A 20612-nucleotide genomic window follows, 5' to 3' on the forward strand; every position below is an offset into this window, starting at 1 on the left:
GTTCTCTGTCTTTCCAAAAATGCTGCCCCGCTGCCGACTGGTGAAGGAAGACCAAGTAGCAGCTAGCTAGGGATGAAATTCAACATCTCTTCAAACTATAGAAAGAGAATCAGACACATACAGTCCTCCTGATCAGAACCATAAAAAAATCCCTGAGAGCGATATGCAGACCAGTAAAAGGAAGGAGAGCGTATAAAGCTGGAGGACATTGGTCTTAGAAATGTCTCCTGAAATGAAAGCCTGTCATCTCTTGATTTGGTTTCAGCCCAACCATCCACAGAACCATGGACATCTGAGAGTTTTTGGAGGGTAGGAAAGAAAGAAATAGGATTGAAAATGAGCAAAAAAAAGATTGTGGTTTATTGATCCATAAAAAAAGGTCCTTCACTCCATCAATGCTGAGGTCCACTCTGACTGCCCTCCAGGGATATAGATGTCCAGCTCATACATGGTCAAATACAATTGAATCCCAAAGGCTCCATAATGACTCCATTTTACCACTTTTTCCCTCAAGTCACAGGTAACAGATCAAGACAAGATCAGTAGATAAGTAGTCTGGGAATGTATGACCTCAAAAGGCCTTGGGGCTGGGATAGACGTTTTTTAAACTACAAGCATTGATGGTGCAGGCTTTAAAAGTTGGGTTCTTCTGGCTTTGTTGGTTGTGGATTCAAAGATGCTTTTTTAACACAAAGCAATCTCCCCAAAATGAAGTTGAACCAACATGGAATAGATGTTGAATTGACGTCTGTGCCCAGTGGCATAGTTCTGCTAAAAACACCTCAGCTTGACTGCACACTAAATCATTGTGTTAGACAAAGCAACTAAAGGACAATAATGCTGACAAAAGAGGTTTGGGGGCCTAGTATTGACTCCATGCACAGCACAATTTGGATCCTATACAACACAATGCAGATAGATTTCAGCTCAAATGACGATTCAGTCAGTGGTAGAAGATTGGCATTTATTAGGGTGACTCGTGTACTGGAGGCATCTCTGCAGGGTAGTCACTTGCTGGCACAGCCACAAAGGCATAAAATCTTATTTTTAAAACTAACCTTAACACTAACCTTAACCCCACTGCTAATTTTATGCCTAACCCTAATCTAACATTTAGACTTAAAAGCTCACTTTTTACGAGACATAGCTAATTTTGACTTTGCAGCTGGCCCATTAAGTGTAAATCGCTTCGTGATGCCTCCAGTACAAGATTCATACTAATACACGTCAACGTGCACAGTGGTTGGCTAACACAAATGCTTTCTTCTTTACCACACAATGACCAAAGTGAATCTGACAAATCATGTTCTAATTACTTAATTTTGTATATAATGATAATTAGAGAAGACATTCATCATTCCATCATTATCCTAAGCCTAATGGTTAAACAATAAACGACCACATGCACGTGACCTTGACAAGTGCGGGGGAATCAACCCAACTCATCCCTAGACCTTAACAGAATAATGACTTTGAGCCTTTATAATGTGAATTGTGCCTATCAACCATGTTATTAATACAAATGACATTGCTATACACTGATCTGGCTCCATAGCTAATTAGTCTTTACTTTTTAATTTTCCACATCCCCTAAAGTTTATTACAATTACCCTGTCAATTCATCTCAATAGGCATTTATAATAGAATCTAACACACCTGTGCATTTTCATTGATTGATGTTGAGAATAAAAAAACTATTGGATAGCCTATATTTGGATAAATATGCAAGCAAGATTTAGTTCTGTACAAGCAAGATTTTGTTCTGTATTTCAAGATGAATATTTGCGTTTGGCATACCAGTTATCATTAACATTGTGCTCTAAACGTATTACTAACCTTTTATAATGTCTTATAACCTAGTTAAGTTACACATGTAGTTATTATGAATAGCTTACATTATGAATAGAGCCTACATATGAAATGACTAGGCACAGCCATTATTACATAGTTGTAATAAGCATGTCATTGCCTTGCCAAAACGGACTATAGTTGATAGGCTAGTCCACTACTTAAACTAGATGTCAGTGCCGACTTGTTATGTATAGTTACAGTGCCCTAATACGCAGATATATATTCACCATCTAGTCTCTCCTGGTCCAACATCTTCTCTTCCCATGTGAAGCAAGACTGATTTACAGTGTAAACTGCAGTGTTTCCGAGGCCATACATTCTACACCTGCCCTGCATCTAAACTACATTCCCAGCCCGCGTATCACTGACTCTCTCTGCGCGGGTTGTCACTAGTTACCAAAGCCACAAAGTCAAAATGTACTAGACTATATCGTAGTAATTAATGAAACCAAAAATGTGCGTTTTGGTATTGATTTATGGTTATGGTTAGGCATACAGTTAGCAGTGTGTTTCAGATCAGTGTATAAGGTTAGTGTTAGGTGTAAAGACAGATTTTAAGAAGATCAACTGTAAAAAAATAAAAAAACACACACAAATATATATATATATATATATATATATATATATATATATATATATATATATATATATATATATATATATATATATAAAATGGGCGTGGTTTGTGGCTGTGGTAACTAGTGACGACCCTCTGCGCGCTTTGTGTGCCAACATTTGCTCTGCGTTCCATATCTGGAATGAACGATCCAATGGAGCAAAGTAATGCACGATGGGAGTGGTTCCGTTATGAGGTCACCGTGAGGGTCTGATTGAACAGGGGGCGCAGCAGCAGGCGGAGAGTTGCACTGGATGATGATAAACATGAGAGAGAGAGAGAGAGAGAGAGAGAGAGAGAGAGAGAGAGAGAGAGAGAGAGAGCGAGACAGATAGAGAGACACACACTGAATATGCGATAGCAAGAAACAGTTTATTTCAATTAGGCTGGTAAAGCGAATCTCGGATAGGAAGGTGACCAGAGGATTGCGCTTCTACGCGAGGGAACATATATTATAGAGCCGTTCTGTTGCAGTTACAGACGAGCTGAGCAGGAAGAATTCCCTTGCTTTCTGAGAGCGAGAAGGAGTGACTCTGAGACAATGAGACATAAGAACAGTGAAGAAAGTTTCAATTTCTAAAGCAAACTGAAACTCACGACTACAGCGCGGAACACAGAAACCATGCACTCTATATACAGTGTGGGGTAATTGCCGTTTCATGCGCATTTTAACGGAGTGTTTTCTTTCCTGGTTTACAAGAACCAGGACAAAAGTTTATCTAACGGAACGTATAACAACATACAGCAAAAATCTAGACTGTTTAACGGAACGTTGAGCCTTTTAGAAGAACTGTGGTGTTCTTCGCATTGCATAGCTTAGCTGGTATTCTCTACCTCGCTGGACTGGTGATTTGTGGGTCCGCGGGCGGGTTGTGGATATATATATTTTTTTTCTCCCATGGCCTCTGCTAGGATGTACTTTATAACGAGATGCATCTTAATATCCATGATTTGGAAGAGCAACCGGGCTCTTTTATGTCTGCCGTGTGATGAATCTAAATGCGAGGAGCCAAAGCATTGCTCTGGCGCCGTGGTGCTCGGTATCTGCGGCTGCTGCTCCGTCTGCGCCAAACAGAAAAACGAGAGCTGCGGTGGTGTCTACGGTCTGTACGGGACTTGTGACCGGGGGCTCCGGTGCGTGATCAGACCGCCGCTGAACGGTGGATCCATCACGCAGTATGAAGTCGGAGTCTGTGAAGGTTTGTATTCTATTTACACTGTTTCACCATAACGAATACGGCTTATGCTCTGCATAAAAGTTCAAACAAAACACATGTCCATTGTACAAAGATGTTCCACTTTGGCTATGCATGGCTATCACATTAAAATCACATGTATAGTCTAGTCTAAAATGCATCATATAGAAGTAATTAAAATGAGTTGAAAATAATAGCAATGGGCAATGTTTGCTCTATTAGGTTGCTAGTTAACCTATTATACAATATGCCTAATAATGTTAGACTGGCTAATAATAATGATGAATCGATTATTATTGGGTAGCTGTAGCCTACATACTATGAAGTTATTCCTATTTCAAAAGTGAATGATGTGGCTTTCACGTTGTTTTCATTTCTACAGTCAAAGTAGAGCTACATAACTTGTAGCTGCATAAACATGTCTGTCCATGCTGCTGGTCTGGCGGTGTGGTGGGGGTTTGGAATAAGAGCCTGATTGAGCAAGCGAGCTTGTTAATGTGTTTGCAGGATGTCGGTTTTCCATTTCTTTAGGGTAATGCTAACGGGTTTCGTGCTGTTTTTGGACGCAGTGCCAGCCCCTCTTTCCGCTGAGGCTGGTTGGTTTTTCAATGGAATGTCTGCTATGCAACTCAATTTACGTGTCAGCGCCGTTTATTTTACGTCGCCCCGAACGAATAGGACATGAACTGTCTGCTAATACCTGGAATCACAGGTGTCGCCTATTATCGAAGACAGTACCATATGAAGATAGGAATAAACTGATTATCCAATAGTAATCCCCGATTACACTTGTAGGCAATATGAAGATAGGAATAAACTGATTATCCAATAGAAATCCCCGATCACACTTGTAGGCAATGCCATGGCGACGTTGGCAAGCTAAACTCAAGCGCAGAAAAACGTCATCGCTTATAACGTGTGTCTCGCGCCTGACTGCGCGTGTGCAGGCCGTCAAATCAAAGTAATTCCTTCGATATAAAGTAGTTTTAGACGAAAATTAAAACCTAACAGTTTGTCACTTTTACGAGATTGGAGTAATAAAATGTTCAGCTACTTAAGACATTGACTCGAATGTAGGCTGTTCTTTAGATTTCGTGAAAATGTACAACTAAGGAATAACTTTTCACTTCTCTTATTGACATCTCAAACCCCAATCCCCGGCCTGGTCTGTTTGGTCTGTTTCACAAGCTTTCCCGGAACTCTTGCGATGTTTCGCCTCGGTTTAGAAACTCTGCTATTATCCTTTGTGGCCATGTCGGAATTCGTGGTAAAATGCCAACATCAGGGTTACCCAACTGACGGCCCGCAGGCCGAATTCGGCCCGTTGGTGGTTTCATTTAGACCCCAAGTTTGAAATAAAATACATTTTTTGTTTCATTGTTGGACATAAAAGACTGTAAAAACAGCAAGAAATCAGCTCCAAGTGATTTTTATTCAAGAAATCTGTGTTCAAATGTAAGCAAGGTTTGAAATCATTATGTTTTATGCTAACATTATACTGTATCTGTTTAGGCTTCTTGCGGTCAATTTGCAGTCTACAAATTATTTCAAATTGTGTTCCGGCCCACGGACCAACCGCTCAAGAACGAATTGGCCTGCGGCTGAATCTAATTGATGATCCCTGGCCTACATTTACCTTTTTAGTAATTTCACTAGTGGAATGTTGATGAAGGGGCTGGAGTCCTTGAACATTGCAGAAATAAACAATCTGACAGCTTTTGATTTAATATTAAATTCCTTTGACATGGGAGAATAGTTCAATAATTGTTTTGTATTTTCTTCAAGCTTCAATCCCCAGTCCCTTCCACCTTTATAGGCTGCCGTCCAAACAATTAAAAGACACACATCAAATTAAGTGGCCACTTCTGATGACGTATCATGACGTCTGGCGAGTATACACTTGCAGGGCAAGGGGCGAGGAAGGAAAGAATGATTTTTAAATGGACCGCCCATTCCCGGAAATTTGTCACTCGTTCATCCTGCGATGATTGTGTTTTCAGCCAGCTGTAGTATGTGGGTGCTTTATATGCACTACAGTCAATTATGATTGCATGTCTACTTATATTAAATATATCATTATTAATATACGGCTACTGTATGATAGCTGGCAAATTAATTAGCTAACTAACGTTAGCCTGCCTAGCTGGAACTTCTGAAGAAGAAAAATGTTTTATTTCTACAATTTCCAAAAGATAACCAAACAAAAACATATTTACTTTTTACGAGATGTGTGTGTGCCATCATGTGCATTAGTAGCACAATTTCGAAGTTATTTGCATTCGTTTTTACTTACACTTGTATCTTGACTTCTCCATTGATGTTGTTTTTAAGTTTTGGCTGACTTTTCTTAGCGGATGAACAATCATCGCGAACAATCATCGCGAATTGAATTCTGTGGAGTTTCAGGCCCGGAGTGAACATAATTGTACACTCGCAAATTTGACTGAAAACTAGGGCTGAGGGGCTTACCTTGCAAACTTCCCTTGCTTGGCTAATCATTTGAACCGCCCTCCAAGATGGGGATGGGGATTCCCCCAAGGGCATAAGGAGGGTAAGTGAACGAGGGTGTCTTTATTGAGTTTGAACTGAAGTTTGAACCGAAGCCATTGAATCCAGTGGAGGCTGCTGAGAGAAGGAGGGCTCATAATAATGTCTGGAATGGAGTCAATGGAAGTCGCGGTCAAAGTCGTGGTTTACATGTGTTTAATACCATTCCATTGACTCCATTCCAGACATTATTATGGGCCGTCCACCCCTCAGCAGTCTCCACCGATAGAATCCCAGTGGAGAGGAAAACGGATTAATATAATGAATGCTTTTAAAGCCAATGTGATATCTGTTACAGTATGTCTCATTCTAAAGGCGCTGACAGACTGTGCCGTGGACGGGGTTACCCATTCATTTTCAGTGAAGCCGAGGCGGGGGGCGAAATTCTATCTAGGCGGACAGCCCGAGCGGTCAGTTGTGCTCCTGCTTGTGGAAGCCGCTCAGCTGAGGCAGAGGAAATAGGATTCTGCAATGCTAGAGGGATAACTGGGCCAAAAATTAGTCTTTTCCAGCAGGTGGCGTTTTTTTGGCAAGGAGGTTTTGTGTGGAGGTCAATGAGAGAGTGTCAAATTTGGTAAAAAAGAAATTGAATGGATAATTTGCTATGTGTGACTTATTTGACCGAATAGAAGTTTCGCAATGATTAGGTTGTTACGAGTGTACTGATATAAGTAAGACACAAAACATCTCGGAAACTTTGAGAAAAAAACACTTTATATTGAAGTTGTACCTTGTCGTCACTTGTTACTATAGCCACAAAGTAATAACCCCCTCTTATTTCTACAATTTATCTCCTTAAAATGTGATTCTAAACCTAACCTTAACCTCACTACTGACATTATGCCTAACCTTTAATGAAGAACAAAAAGGTCATTTTAGTTTTCAGGAATTATTACGTTGTACCTGTTGTTCACATGCGTATTTGCCCTCTCATTGGCTAGAATGGTCCCACCTGATCTTGCCTCCTCCCGTCTGGCCTCTATTTTCGAAGACATTTATTTTCATTGTTTTCAAAGATGGCGCCAACAGACTTCGTAGCTCTGCTCTTAGCTCCTAAGCACAAGCATTTTGCTACACCCGCAATAAACATCTGATAAGTATGTGTATGTGACCAATAAAATGTGATTTTATTTGATTTAGAGTATCTGGTCAATATAACGGATTATCTGTGATTCTGCTCTATTATTTGTTGTTGACCAATCACTGTCAAAAAAAAAAAAAAAAAAAACGGAGCCCGTGAGTGGTGATACAGAAGGACCAGCTAAATTGTCCACTAGCTAGCTGGCTAACACCAGTCACATTTAACAATTATAATCATAGTTTTCTAACCCATTTTTGGATTAATAATTTCTGTTGCATGTAAGTATGTTTTTATGCATGCTTATGTTGTTATAGCGTTAATTTATTCGCAATTTGATAAAGTTTGTTTATTTCGTTGCTATGTTCACCGGCGGCTGTCGCATAGACTGTGGGCTGTCGTCCTCGTATGTGAAGGCACTAGCCGCTTTTACTAGAGACAAGTTGTGTACTCGGCCGGGTACTTTACGATAATCTGCTGGATGTCTGAAAAGCGCTTAAATACTTAAATGAAATTAACCCTTTACACTCGTGGGAAGTGACCTATATGGATGGGGTCAAAATGAAATGTTTATAACAGAAGAAATATGAGAAGCATATGCATAACCATGGTAGCAATTAAAAGGGAACAATTTGGAGATTATGGGGAAATTATCAGACCAAAACTGAGGACACAACAGTTCACCTGACACAAGACTGAATCCAAACATTACACTGTGGATTTTATGTGCATTTTACATTTACTGTACTTTTGGCAGCATTTGTCGATAACGAAATCTGAAAATAATCTGTATACATTCAGTAACATAATAATATTCATGGGAAATGTGGGGTAGGTGCAACATAAGACAAAAAAATGACAAGGGTTTGAGTAAGCAGTCTAACTGGAGTCTCCAAGTGGCCAAATCAAATCAAATTTTATTTGTCACATACACATGGTTAACAGATGTTAATGCGAGTGTAGCGAAATGCTTGTGCTTCTAGTTCCGACAATGCAGTAATAACCAACGAGTAATCTAGCTAACAATTCCAAAAATACTACCTTATACACACAAGTGTAAAGGAATAAAGAATATGTACATAAAGATATATGAATGAGTGATGGTACAGAGTGGCATAGGCAAGATGCAGTAGATGGTATCGAGTACAGTATATACATATGAGATGAGTATGTAAACAAAGTGGCATAGTTCAAAGTGGCTAGTGATACATGTATTACATGAAGATGCAGTAGATGATATAGAGTACAGTATATACGTATACATATGCGATAAATAATGTAGGGTATGTAAACATTATATTAAGTAGCATTGTTTAAAGTGGCTAGTGATATATTTTACATCAATTCCCATCAATTCCCATTATTACAGTGGCTGGAGTTGAGTCAGTGTGTTGGCAGCAGCCACTCAATGTTAGTGGTGGCTGTTTAACAGTCTGATGGCCTTGAGATAGAAGCTGCTTTTCAGTCTCTCGGTCCCAGCTGTTATGCACCTGTACTGACCTCGCCGTCTGGATGATAGCAGGGTGAACAGGCAGTGGCTTGGGTGGTTGTTGTCCTTGATGATCTTTATGGCCTTCCTGTGACATCGGGTGGTGTAGATGTCCTGGAGGGCAGGTAGTTTGCACCCCCCCGGTGATGCGTTGTGCAGACCTCACTACCCTCTGGAGAGCCTTACGGTGGTGGGCGGAGCAGTTGCCGTACCAGGCGGTGATACAGCCCGACAGGATGCTCTCGATTGTGCATCTGTAGAAGTTTGTGAGTGCTTTTGGTGACAAGCCGAATTTCTTCAGCCTCCTGAGGTTGAAGAGGCGCTGCTGCGCCTTCTTCACGATGCTGTCTGTGTGGGTGGACCAATTCAGTTTGCCTGTGATGTGTACGCCGAGGAACTTAAAACTTACTATCCTCTCCACTACTGTTCCATCGATGTGGATAGGGGGTGTTCCCTCTGCTGTTTCCTGAAGTCCACAATCATCTCCTTAGTTTTGTTGACGTTGAGTGTGAGGTTATTTTCCTGACAACACACTCCGAGGGCCCTCACCTCCTCCCTGTAGGCCGTCTCGTCGTTGTTGGTAATCAAGCCTACCACTGTTGTGTCATCCGCAAACTTGATGATTGAGTTGGAGGCGTGCGTGGCCACGCAGTCGTGGGTGAACAGGGACTACAGGAGAGGGCTCAGAACGCACCCTTGTGGGGCCCCAGTGTTGAGGATCAGCGGGGTGGAGATGTTGTTACCTACCCTCACCACCTGGGGGCGGCCCGTCAGGAAGTCCAGTACCCAGTTGCACAGGGCGGGGTCAGGCTATTTTTGTTCAGAACAACCCAGGGTAGGAAGTTATGTCATTCTTTTAACTGTACATCAAACTTAGTGATCATAAACGTTGACACTATAAATTACATGAGTTTTATAATATGGAAATGTGAAGTGCACATACAAATCCCATACAAAGCTGTAAAGCGGAAACCATGAGGTCTAACGTCACATATAGCATGTAACTGTACAGCCACTACATTCCAATTTAGGTGCTTATCAGTCACCAAATCTGCCATTTTCAACTCGTATACAGGTTGTTAGTGTACAGGGCTACTCAGGCTTTATTTAACCAAATGAATCAAATGAGATTCATAGCCTACTGCTCAAAGATATGAAAGCTTTTCCAATATATGACAATATCTGTGTGGAGAAAGACAACCCCTGACATTATTTACCCTATATGCAGCCTTACTGTAGATACAAACAGAGCCTTAGAGGACGCCACAGAGAGAGACACAAGGAGTCGGGTTTCAACAGGGGTGGCCATTAATGGAAACATGTTGATGAGAGTCTGATATGTTTGGCCAGTAAGTAGTCTCTCAGGTGGGTAATGTCTAATGCAAGGCCTGTGGAACAAAAAACAGCAAAGGTCTCCTGGAGGGTTGAACCAGATCAAAGCATGGAACGCCAGTTACACCACCACTACAGAGCATGACCTTCGCCCCACCCGCACACTCCCCACGTCCAACCTTCGATGTTCCCCATTCCCCACAGGGCCTTTCCCCAACATATTAGAGCTATAGTCACCCCCACCTCCAAACCCTAATGTTCCCTTAGCTGTCCCCAGAGACCTTAATATTCACCTGGCTCATCAGAGCCCTAGAAGTCACCATGCGCTGACATGCCTGCTGCTGTTCATAGTGTCACAGAGGCAGAGCACACAATGGGTCATGCCTCATGACAGCTAATGTCGGCTGTAATGACTCATGATGAATGATGATGAGTGTCACAACGACACAGGCAGAGTGCGGGCCTTTGTTGGTGTAGCAAAAGGGCCTCTGCTCCGCCATACCTCAGAGGCACGTCAGTCAGATACTGTTACTGTCGGAAAGCTTCTCCCTTTACACAAAGGGTCAGATGAAATGAATGCCTTTTAGCCCCTAAACTTATATCAAGGCAGTCCTGGGCAGGTGTTCAAACGAATCCGATCACATTTCAAAACCGACAGGTCATATCAGCCAGAGCCAGGAATTCTCACTGATCACTCTCACTTCGGACAATCACGCTGGGTATAAGTGGCTTACCCCAAGCTCACCTCCATCAGGTCCTCAGAACGGTGCCTGGCTAATGGGATAACGTGGAACAAAGAGCGCCAGGAGACTGAAGGCTCTGGGGCTTCAGGGTCGTCCTAGTGGGGATGATGGCCCTGCTGTGGATGCTATATATTTTCCGTTCCAGTTCCCCAGTTAGTGCTGTTGGATGGTCTGGGTTTCAGGGGACATTAGCTGCACTCAGGAGCTCTCTGACACAGAAGTTACATTACCGCTCAGGCAGGCAGGCAGCTCCAAGTTTCAGGCCAAATACCGCCTCAAGGCTCTCATCCTTTACAACACACTGACTGTCTGACATCCAATCTGTCATTTCTATTTCTATATCATTTTGCTGTTGTATAGTTTGACAGCCATGTGAGAGATAAACAACTGCAGTGATAATTATTATCTGATTTTGAACAGTATCACACTACCAGACACAAGTGTTTGTAGTCAATAGTTTACAAGGTTTTTGAAGTATGTAGATGGAATAATAATCGCTCATGCATATGTATGTATGTATGTATGTATGTATGTATGTATGTATGTATGTATGTATGTATGTATGTATGTATGTATGTATGTATGTATGTATGTATGTATGTATGTATGTATGTATGTCTCAATGAATTACTTTATACATCATTCACAGAATGATTAGAGGAAGGAAGGAGAGCTTCCTATTCACTTGGGCCGATTAAAGAGGAAATTGAGGTAAACAATAGGTTCTACCTTATCCTTGATGTTAACCATATTGGAAGTAATTGATTACGTGCACTAGTTGTTTAGAGTCTGAATGGTCTGTCTCATAGGAATAGCTCCCAGGTCTACCAGGGGGCATTATGCAAATATAAGGCTACAAATTGTGTAATGCTAACATAATATAGTATTTAGAAAACACTTTTATACAAAGAAATATAATGAGTGCATAACATTTTAGTGTATGTGTCCCCAGTGGGAATCGAACCCACGACCCTGGCGTTTCTAGCACCACCTACCCCTACCCTCAGTGGGCTTACACAATAGGGTCTTCTTGGGGTGTCTGTCACTGAACACGAAGCCATCATCTGGCCCTAAATGGCAAAACTATAGCTGTGAATGACTTTGAAGTGACACTGTTCTTAAATAGTATGCCATGAATCCCAAGCATGGAGTTCCTCGCACACCATGGTGTCACAGTACACCATTGTCACATTGTTTGAGTGGCTCTCAAGGAGTAATAGTCAAAATTAACCAGAAGACAATGAGTGCAATTATAGGAATGGTTAAGTAATGATCATAACCTTATGAGGCTGTATGGCAAAATTACTAGTTGATCTTGGTTATGAACTCATCTAAAGAATATTAATCAAAATTGGACTGCGGTCAACACAAGATTCATTGCATCAGTGCTTTTCAAATCTAAATTAAAGTCCCTCCATTGATGCCCAACAGCGGTGTTGATCAAATGTTGATGTGAAATTAAATGTCACTGAGATAAGACCAGAGCCGTGTTACAATGCTAAAAAAACAAATTTCAATGTGTGCCGTGCAATATGGCTGGCTCTGGCTGGCTCCCTTGTTTCTCAAATGGTAATGTGGCCAAATGAAATTGTTTTCTTTCTACATAGAAATGTCTTCTGTCTTCTGTCAAGAAGAAGGTTAAAAACTTGAGAGGAACTAGGACACATCCTCTTCCTCTTTTCGCTTGGCTCACAGAAGCAGATCTGAATGTTAGTGAAGCTGCCTGCTTGTCAGACTTATGCCAAATAATTTAGTGCGTTAAAAACAACATTACATAATTCTGAGTGACAAAAAAACAGGAAGTCCATACAACAGAGATTCTAACAAGAGGATAGAATGTTCTATATTTTTGGTGTGTTCTGTTGCTGTTCATCATTCCCCTCTAGCCTATCTACACAAGCTACATTCATGCTATACAGTAGCATGAGGGCTGGGGAGGAATAATAAAAAAGAATATATTTCCTTAGCTCACACCCTTGTCTAAGGCGACGTGCATAGTTTACATTTTTACTTAGTGATGTTAGCCATTTCTGCAGCTGGATACTTACAGAATGAGATGAGCTGCAGTTCCACGGAGGTCCATTCTCAAGGGCTTCCTGTTGGACAGTCATCCACTTGGGACTTCCTGACAGTGTTTAAAGGTGCACTTCACATAAATGGTACACCATAGTGCTACCAGTGCCTATTAAAAAAGGGAAGACAATAACCACCATTACTGAAACTGACATTTCAGTATTTTCAGTGATAAAGATTTCCATCAGGGTTATTTGTCAAACATTATTAGCACATGATAAACACTACCGTACCAAGAGTGCACCTGGAGCATGTACTGTAACAATGACTCTCCTCATTAGTGTTGTGCTCAGAACATAGGTGTCACTTCACATTTGCAGGCATCTATTGATAGTGGAACTAAACTACTTTTCTCTGTTCTATATGTCTCAAATGTTCTCTCTTTCAACCACTGGCAATGACATCCATCCATCTAAAAATCCATCTAAAACTCAAAGACACAATCTGTCATTTTAATAGCCTGACCCTGCTACTTTGTTTGGTAAGATGAGGGATGGGGCTGTGGAAATTAAACCACTCTCAAATTCTCCACCATCTCAGATTGATAATCCTGCAGCAACAGGAAATGTGAATTATTATGTGGATTATAATTAATGGACATTTTTGTAAGGGAACATTAAGTCTGACATTTCAAAGTGGAAATTACAAACTTCAGAAGCCTTTTTAAACCTCAAATACACTACAAGCGTTTAATTTCTTGCATTGCAGAAAAGTTCTCCTGCAACATGGTGATCAAATTAAGATCCTATATCTGTAGGCACAGAGGGGACATGAACCACCCAACCTAAATCAATCCCAGATGCCTCATTTTCTCTTACACCCTCCAGTCATTCACTTGACTGATTTATGAGTAGATTTCAATGCAATAAAATATTGTTTCCACTTTCCAATCACTATAATGTGATTTTGGGAATAACACTGTGCGATAACACTTAGAGAGAAATGAAGACACTTAATTGAGTGACGCCACAGGCCATGACATGCTCACCAGCTCAAATAAGATCCTGACACTCAATGGTGAGACAACCCTTTAACACCTTTGCCCAAAGATGGATGTGACTGCCGCCAAGGCGGATTTTGTGCTCCAGTGTCTTTCTGATGCTCCCACAAATAGGGCCAGTGAAGGCTGGATTCAATTTGTTGAGAACACAGATTATTGTTTATAGTGAGTGAAGACAAGCGGAAATTTGTACCTTTTCCACCATTGCCTCCTCCTTATCACGTTCCTCCTCTTTGTCCCTGAAGTCCCTTGAACAGACGTGGGTTCAAATACTATTAAAAATAATTTCAAATACTTTATCTGGGCTTTAATGAGATTGCCTGGCATAAATGGAACCAATAGAATAGTCACAAAATGGCAACCACCTGGCACTCCAGGCAGACTAGAGAAAATGCTAAAAGTATTGGAACAATTTCAAATAGTATTTGAACCCAGGTCTGCCGTCAACTGGCAGTCTCTCCTCAAGGGACAGACTGCCATATAACTTCCAAGCCTGGATAGTGGATATCGTTTAGGGCCAGAAGTAGAGATGAAAGGGTTAGGGTTGTCTGGCAGGACTAAAGAAGATATAAAAGTTAGGTTAGAAACCTAAGCGAGCAAATCACACACAAAGCCTCAAGACAGGAAGAGCACAGCAGCTTCTGTAGCTAAATCCATGAAAATTACATATTATTTTCCTAAAGGCAAAAAAAACATTTTTATTTTTGCTTTAATGTTGCATCATTTTGTCTCACAAAGACAGTTATTTAATTCCCCTCTCCTACTCAACATACTGTACATTTAAAAGTGTTGCCCAGTGTAGTCAAAAATGTGATTTTCCTGTTTTTTATATATATTTCCACACAATGAGGTTGGAATAATACTGGGAAATTGTAAAAATTATGGTAATGCCCTTTTAGTGGACGAGCTGTTTGAAAAGACCGCCTGTAATTTTAGCCTGTTAAGGTGGGATGGAGTTTTGGCCTACCAGGAGAAATCACCAGGTGGTAATTTAGTTGATAGACCAAGTAGAAACAGAGTTCTTAACCTCGTTGCCAATAAGAGCTAGTTTTCCCCTCAGACCACTCTCAGACAGTCATAACAAAACTTTTGCTTGAGAAATTGCTCATTGCTAAGAAGCTATTTGTGTTTCTTTTTTTTACAAATTTAATTGAAAACAATTACAGTAAGGTACTTACTTTTTACCCAGAAATGATTTGAAATTGAGATAAAAATGGCTGCATTGGGCCTTTAAGCGTTTGAATTATCTTTCCTCTTGAGTAATTAAAACACTGAACCAAAAGATAAACGCAACATGTAGTGTTGTTTCATGAGCTGAAATAAAACATCCCAGAAATTGGCCATATGTACAACAAGCTTATTTCTATAAAAACGTTTTGAGCAAATTTGTTTACATCCCTGTTAGTGAGCATTTCTCCATTGGCAAAATAATCTATCCAATAATCTATCCAATATGTAACTTTTTGGGCGACCCGACCAAATTCACCTAGAAATGTGAGTTATAGATCTATCATTCTACTTGAAAGCAAGTCTAAGAAGTGTGATTCTCGTTCTTCAGTTTTGTTTTTACATGTTTTACTTTCGGTTTTGTACACCAGCTTCAAGCAGCCGAAACAACAATATTTTTGGTTATGGAAAATATATTTCACAGTGGTTTAGATAGTACAATGATTCTCTACATTATACTCGCTTATTTTGTCACATAATCTAAAATTAGACTAACTATTTGAGTTTTAGCAACCAGAATATGACAGAGGGATTTCTGCATAGTGCATCTTTAAACAGCATGATCATTACACATGTGCACGTTGTGCTGGGGACAATTAAATGTGCAGTTTTGTCACACAACACAATGCAACAGTTTTGAAGGAGCATGGATTTGGCATGTTAGCTGCAGGAATGTCCACCAGAGCTGTTACATAAGCGGCCATAAGCTGCCTCTCTACCATAATCCACTTCCAACATCCGGCTTCTTCACCTGTTGGGATCGTCTGAGACCAGCCACCTGGACAGCTGTGGGTTTGTACAACAGATGAAACCGTCTCAGGGAAGCTCATCTGCGTGCTCGTCGTCCTCACCAAGGTCTTGACCTGACTGCAGTTTGGCGTCGTAATTGACTTCAGTGGGCAAATGCTCAGCTTCAATGGCCACTGGCTCGCTGGAGAAGTGTATTCTTCACGGATGAATCTCGGTTTCAACTGTAGTGGGCCTTTGGCAGACAGCGTGAATGGTGTCCTGTGGGCAAGCGGTTTGCTGATGTCAATGTTGTGCACAGAGTGCCCAATGGTGGCGGTGGGGTTATGGTATGGGCAGGCATAACCTACGGACAACAAACACAATTGCATTTTATCGATTGCAATTTTAATGCACAGAGATACTGTGACGAGACCGTGAGGCCCCTTGTCGTGCCATTTAACCGTTGCCGTTTCAGCATGATAATGCACGGCCCTAAAAATGTCCCAGTTCTTACATAGCCTATATACTTACCAGACATGTCACCCATTGAGCATGTTTGGGATGCACTGGATCGACGTGTCGACAGTGTGTTCCAGTTCCCGCCAATATCCAGCAACTTCACAAAGCAATTGAAGAGGAGTGGGACAACATTCCACAGTCCTCAATCAACATCCTTATTAACTCTATGCAAAGGAAATGTGTTGCGCTGCATGAGGCAAGTGGTAGTCACACCAGATACTGACTGGTTTTCAGATGATTTTTTTAAGGTATCTGTGACCAACATATGTATATCTGTATTCCCAGTCATGTGAAATCCATAGATTAGGGCCTAATGAATGTATTTCAATTGACTGACTTCCTTATGTGAACTGTAACTCAGTACAATCTTTGAAATTGTTGCATGTTGAGTTTATATTTTTGTTCAGTGTAGGTACCTTCAGTGCCAGCTAATGCTGCCTCCTCCTATATGCAGGCAGGGGCCCCTGCTAAAATAACTATCAGGTGCCACCACAGGGAACCAGAGCTATCCTCATACAAAATCACAGAGACTTCAGATGCTATGGGGCTGTAACTTCAACAGTTTCCTTTTAGCATTTGCTTTGGTGTTGGGTTTGGTGTTTCAGCCAACTTTTACAACTCTCATGAGGCCAAATTCAAATTTGAGATACAGAATGTGTGCAATGCTTCATAACTCAAATTTCCACATAAATCATGCACGGATGTCAATAGTTTTTCCAAGAACGTTTGAGCTAGGCAATGCCCCTTATGAATTATTACAGAATTTTTGGGAGAGAAGTTACGATGCTACATCTTCCATTTAAAAAAGAATACAGTAGTGTATATCATGATTACAGACATATGGCAAAAGCACCAAATCTTTTCTTTGATTCTCGCCATTCATGGCCAAATCTTTTATGTACACATGCTGTGTTGTGATGATTGAATTAATGTATGTCCTGCTGTATGTTTAGTGCTAGATGTTTAGATAGTGAGGAGTCACATGTACATTGTGTTCTCAGACCTCGAACCATATGTATTTCACAGACAACACAGAGCTCTTTTCAATAACTATAGTCAGTGACCTTGAAGTTCTCATGCTGTACAAGCACTTGATAAGTGGGCATCCTACACATCACATTGTCAAGCAAGGCACAGCAAAGCCGACACATATTTTTTGACAATAATATACACATACTTTACTGTATCTGTCTGTCTACAGTCGTGGCCAAAAGTTTTGAGAATGACAAATATTAATTTTGAAAATGTTTACTGCTTCAGTGTCTTTAGATATTTTTGTCAGATGTTACTATGGAATACTGAAGTATAATTACAAGCATTGCATTAGTGTTTTATTGACAATTACATGATGTTGATGCAAAGAGTCAATATTTGCTGTGTTGACCCTTCTTATTCAAGACCTCTGCAATCCACCCTGGTATGCTGTCAATTAACTTCTGGGCCACATCCTGATTGACGGCAGCCCATTCTTGCATAATCAATGCTTGGAGTTTGTCAGAATTTGTGGGGTTTTGTTTGTCCACCCGCCTCTTGAGGATTGACCACAAGTTCTCAATGGGATTAAGGTCTGGGGAGTCTTCTGGCCATGGACCCAAAATATTGATGTTTTGTTCCCCGAGCCACTTAGTTATCACTTTTGCCTTATGGCAAGGTGCTCCATCATGCTGGAAAAGGCATTGTTCGTCACCAAACTGTTCCTGGATGGTTGGGAGAAGTTGCTCTTGGAGGATGTAATGGTACCATTCTTTATTCATGGCTGTGTTCTTAGGCAAAATTGTGAGTGAACCCACTCCCTTGGTTGAGAAGCAACCCCACACATGACTGGTCTCAGGATGCTTTACTGTTGTCATGACACAGGACTGATGGTAGTGCTCAAATGGTCTTATCCGGACAAGCTTTTTTCCGGATGCCCCAAACAATCGGAAAGGGGATTCATCAGAGAAAATGACGTTACCCCAGTCCTCAGCAGACCAAACCCTGTACCTTTTACAGAATATCAGTCTGTCCCTGATGTTTTTCCTGTAGTGAAGTGGCTTATTTGCTGCCCTTCTTGACACCAGGCCATCCTCCAAAAGTCTTCGTCTCACTGTGCGTGCAGATGCACTCACACCTGCCTGCTGCCATTCCTGAGCAAGCTCTGTACTGGTGGTGCCCCAATCCCGCAGCTGAGTCAACTTTAGGAGACGGTCCCAGCTCTTGCTGGACTTTCTTGGGCGCCCTGAAGCCTTCTTCATAACAATTGAACCGCTCTCCTTGAAGTTCTTGATGATCCAATAAATGGTTGATTTAGGTGCAATCTTACTGGCAGCAATATCCTTGCCTGTGAAACCCTTTTTGTGCAAAGCAATGATCACGGCACGTGTTTCCTTGCAGGTAACCATGTTTGACAGAGGAAGAACAATGATTCCAACAACCACCCTCCCTTTGAAGCTTCCAGTTTGTTATTCGAACTCAATCAGCATGACAAGGTGACCTCTAGCCTTGTCCTCATTAACTCTCTCACCTGTGTTAATGACAGAATCACTGACATGATGTCAGCTGGTCCTTTTGTGGCATGGCTGAAATTCAGTGGAAATGTTTTTTGGCGATTCAGTTAATTTGCATGGCAAAGAGGGACTTGCAAATGATTGCAATTCATCTGATCACTCTTCATAACATTCTGGAGTATACGCAAATTGCCATCATACAAACTGAGGCAGCAGACTTTGTGAAAATTAATATTTGTGTCACTCTCAAAACCTTTGGCCACGACTGTATACACACACACTCAAAAATGTCTACACACACTCTCAATGTCACTTTTATGCCCAAAGATGGAAGTGCAAAACATACTGTATGCCAACACATGCTCGAGTGTGCGAGCAAACACACACACACACACACACACACACACACACACACACACACACACACACACACACACACACACACACACACACACACACACACACACACACACACACACACACACACACACTCACACACACACACACACACACTAATAAGAAGGGAGCTGGAGAAACAGCACTGCCCTTTCTCAAATGTACTGCATGTTTGCACTGCAAATATAACTTCATAATGTGGTGAGCTAGCTAGCCTCAAACAGTACACCTGAATGGCAGTACTAGCTAGTCAAGAGGTTGGACACACCTACACACCTATTTATTTGTACTATTTTTTACATTATAGAATAATAGTGAAGATGTCAAACTATGAAATACCACATCATGTTATAACCAAAAAAGTGTTAAACAAATCTAAATATATTTTAGATTTTAGATTCTTCAAAGTAGCCACCTGTAATGGTATCCCTCGTCATCTGAGGAAGAGTAAGATCGGACCAAAATTCAGCGTGGTAGTGTCCATGTTAATATTTATTTGAACTGAACACAAAACAAAATAACAAGAGAACGAAAACGAAACAGTTCTGTCTGGTGCAGACACAGAGACAGAAAACAACTACCCACAAACCACAGTGGGAAAACAGGCTGCCTAAGTATGGTTCTCAATCAGAGACAACAATTGACAGCTGCCTCTGATTGGGAACCATACCAGGCCAAACGCATAGAACAAAAACATAGAAAAAAGAACATAGAACACCCACCCTAGTCACACCCTGACCTAACCAAAATAGAGAATAAAAAGCCTCTCTATTGCCAGGGCGTGACACCATCCTTTGCCTGTAGGTGTGTTGGGTCATTGTCCTGTTGAAAAACAAATGATAGTCCCACTAAGCGCATTCCAGATGGGATGGCATATCACTGCAGTATGCTGTGAAACGCCATGCTGGTTAAGTGTGCCTTGAATTCTAAATAAATCACTGACAGTGTCAACAGCAAAGCACCCCAACACCATCATACCTCCTTCTACTATGCTTCACGGTGGGAACCACACATGCGGAGATCATCTGTTCACCTACTCGGCATCTCACAAAGACACAGGGGTTGGAACCAAAAATCTCAAATTTGGACCCATCAGACCAAAGGACAGATTCCATTGGTCGTGTTTCTTGGCCCAAGCAAGTCTATTCTTATTATTGGTGTTCTTTAGTAGTGGTTTCTTTGTAGCAATTCAACCATGAAGGCCTGATTCACGCAGTCTCATCTGAACAGTTGATGTTGAGATGTGTCTTGTTACTTGAACTCTGTGAAGTATTTATTTGGTCTGCAATTTCTGAGGCTGGTAACTCAAATGAAGTTATCCTCTGCAGTA

At 41.2% G+C, this 20612-nt stretch overlaps 1 protein-coding gene across 2 annotated transcripts in view; it reads left to right on the forward strand.

Annotated features, from left to right (window-relative positions):
- Positions 1–2606: 2606 nt before the first annotated feature.
- The window catches only part of crim1 (cysteine rich transmembrane BMP regulator 1 (chordin-like)), a 123910-nt gene continuing 105904 nt past the window's right edge, over positions 2607–20612 (forward strand). For both annotated transcript variants that reach the window (XM_064927935.1, XM_064927934.1), the window contains exon 1: positions 2607–3666. In XM_064927935.1, the coding sequence (XP_064784007.1) occupies positions 3366–3666 (301 nt within the window). In that variant the 5' untranslated portion in view covers positions 2607–3365. The remainder of the gene's footprint in view (positions 3667–20612) is intronic.

The sequence above is a fragment of the Oncorhynchus masou genome, chromosome 21 (assembly GCF_036934945.1).
Source record: "Oncorhynchus masou masou isolate Uvic2021 chromosome 21, UVic_Omas_1.1, whole genome shotgun sequence".
NCBI classification, from domain to species: domain Eukaryota; kingdom Metazoa; phylum Chordata; class Actinopteri; order Salmoniformes; family Salmonidae; genus Oncorhynchus; species Oncorhynchus masou.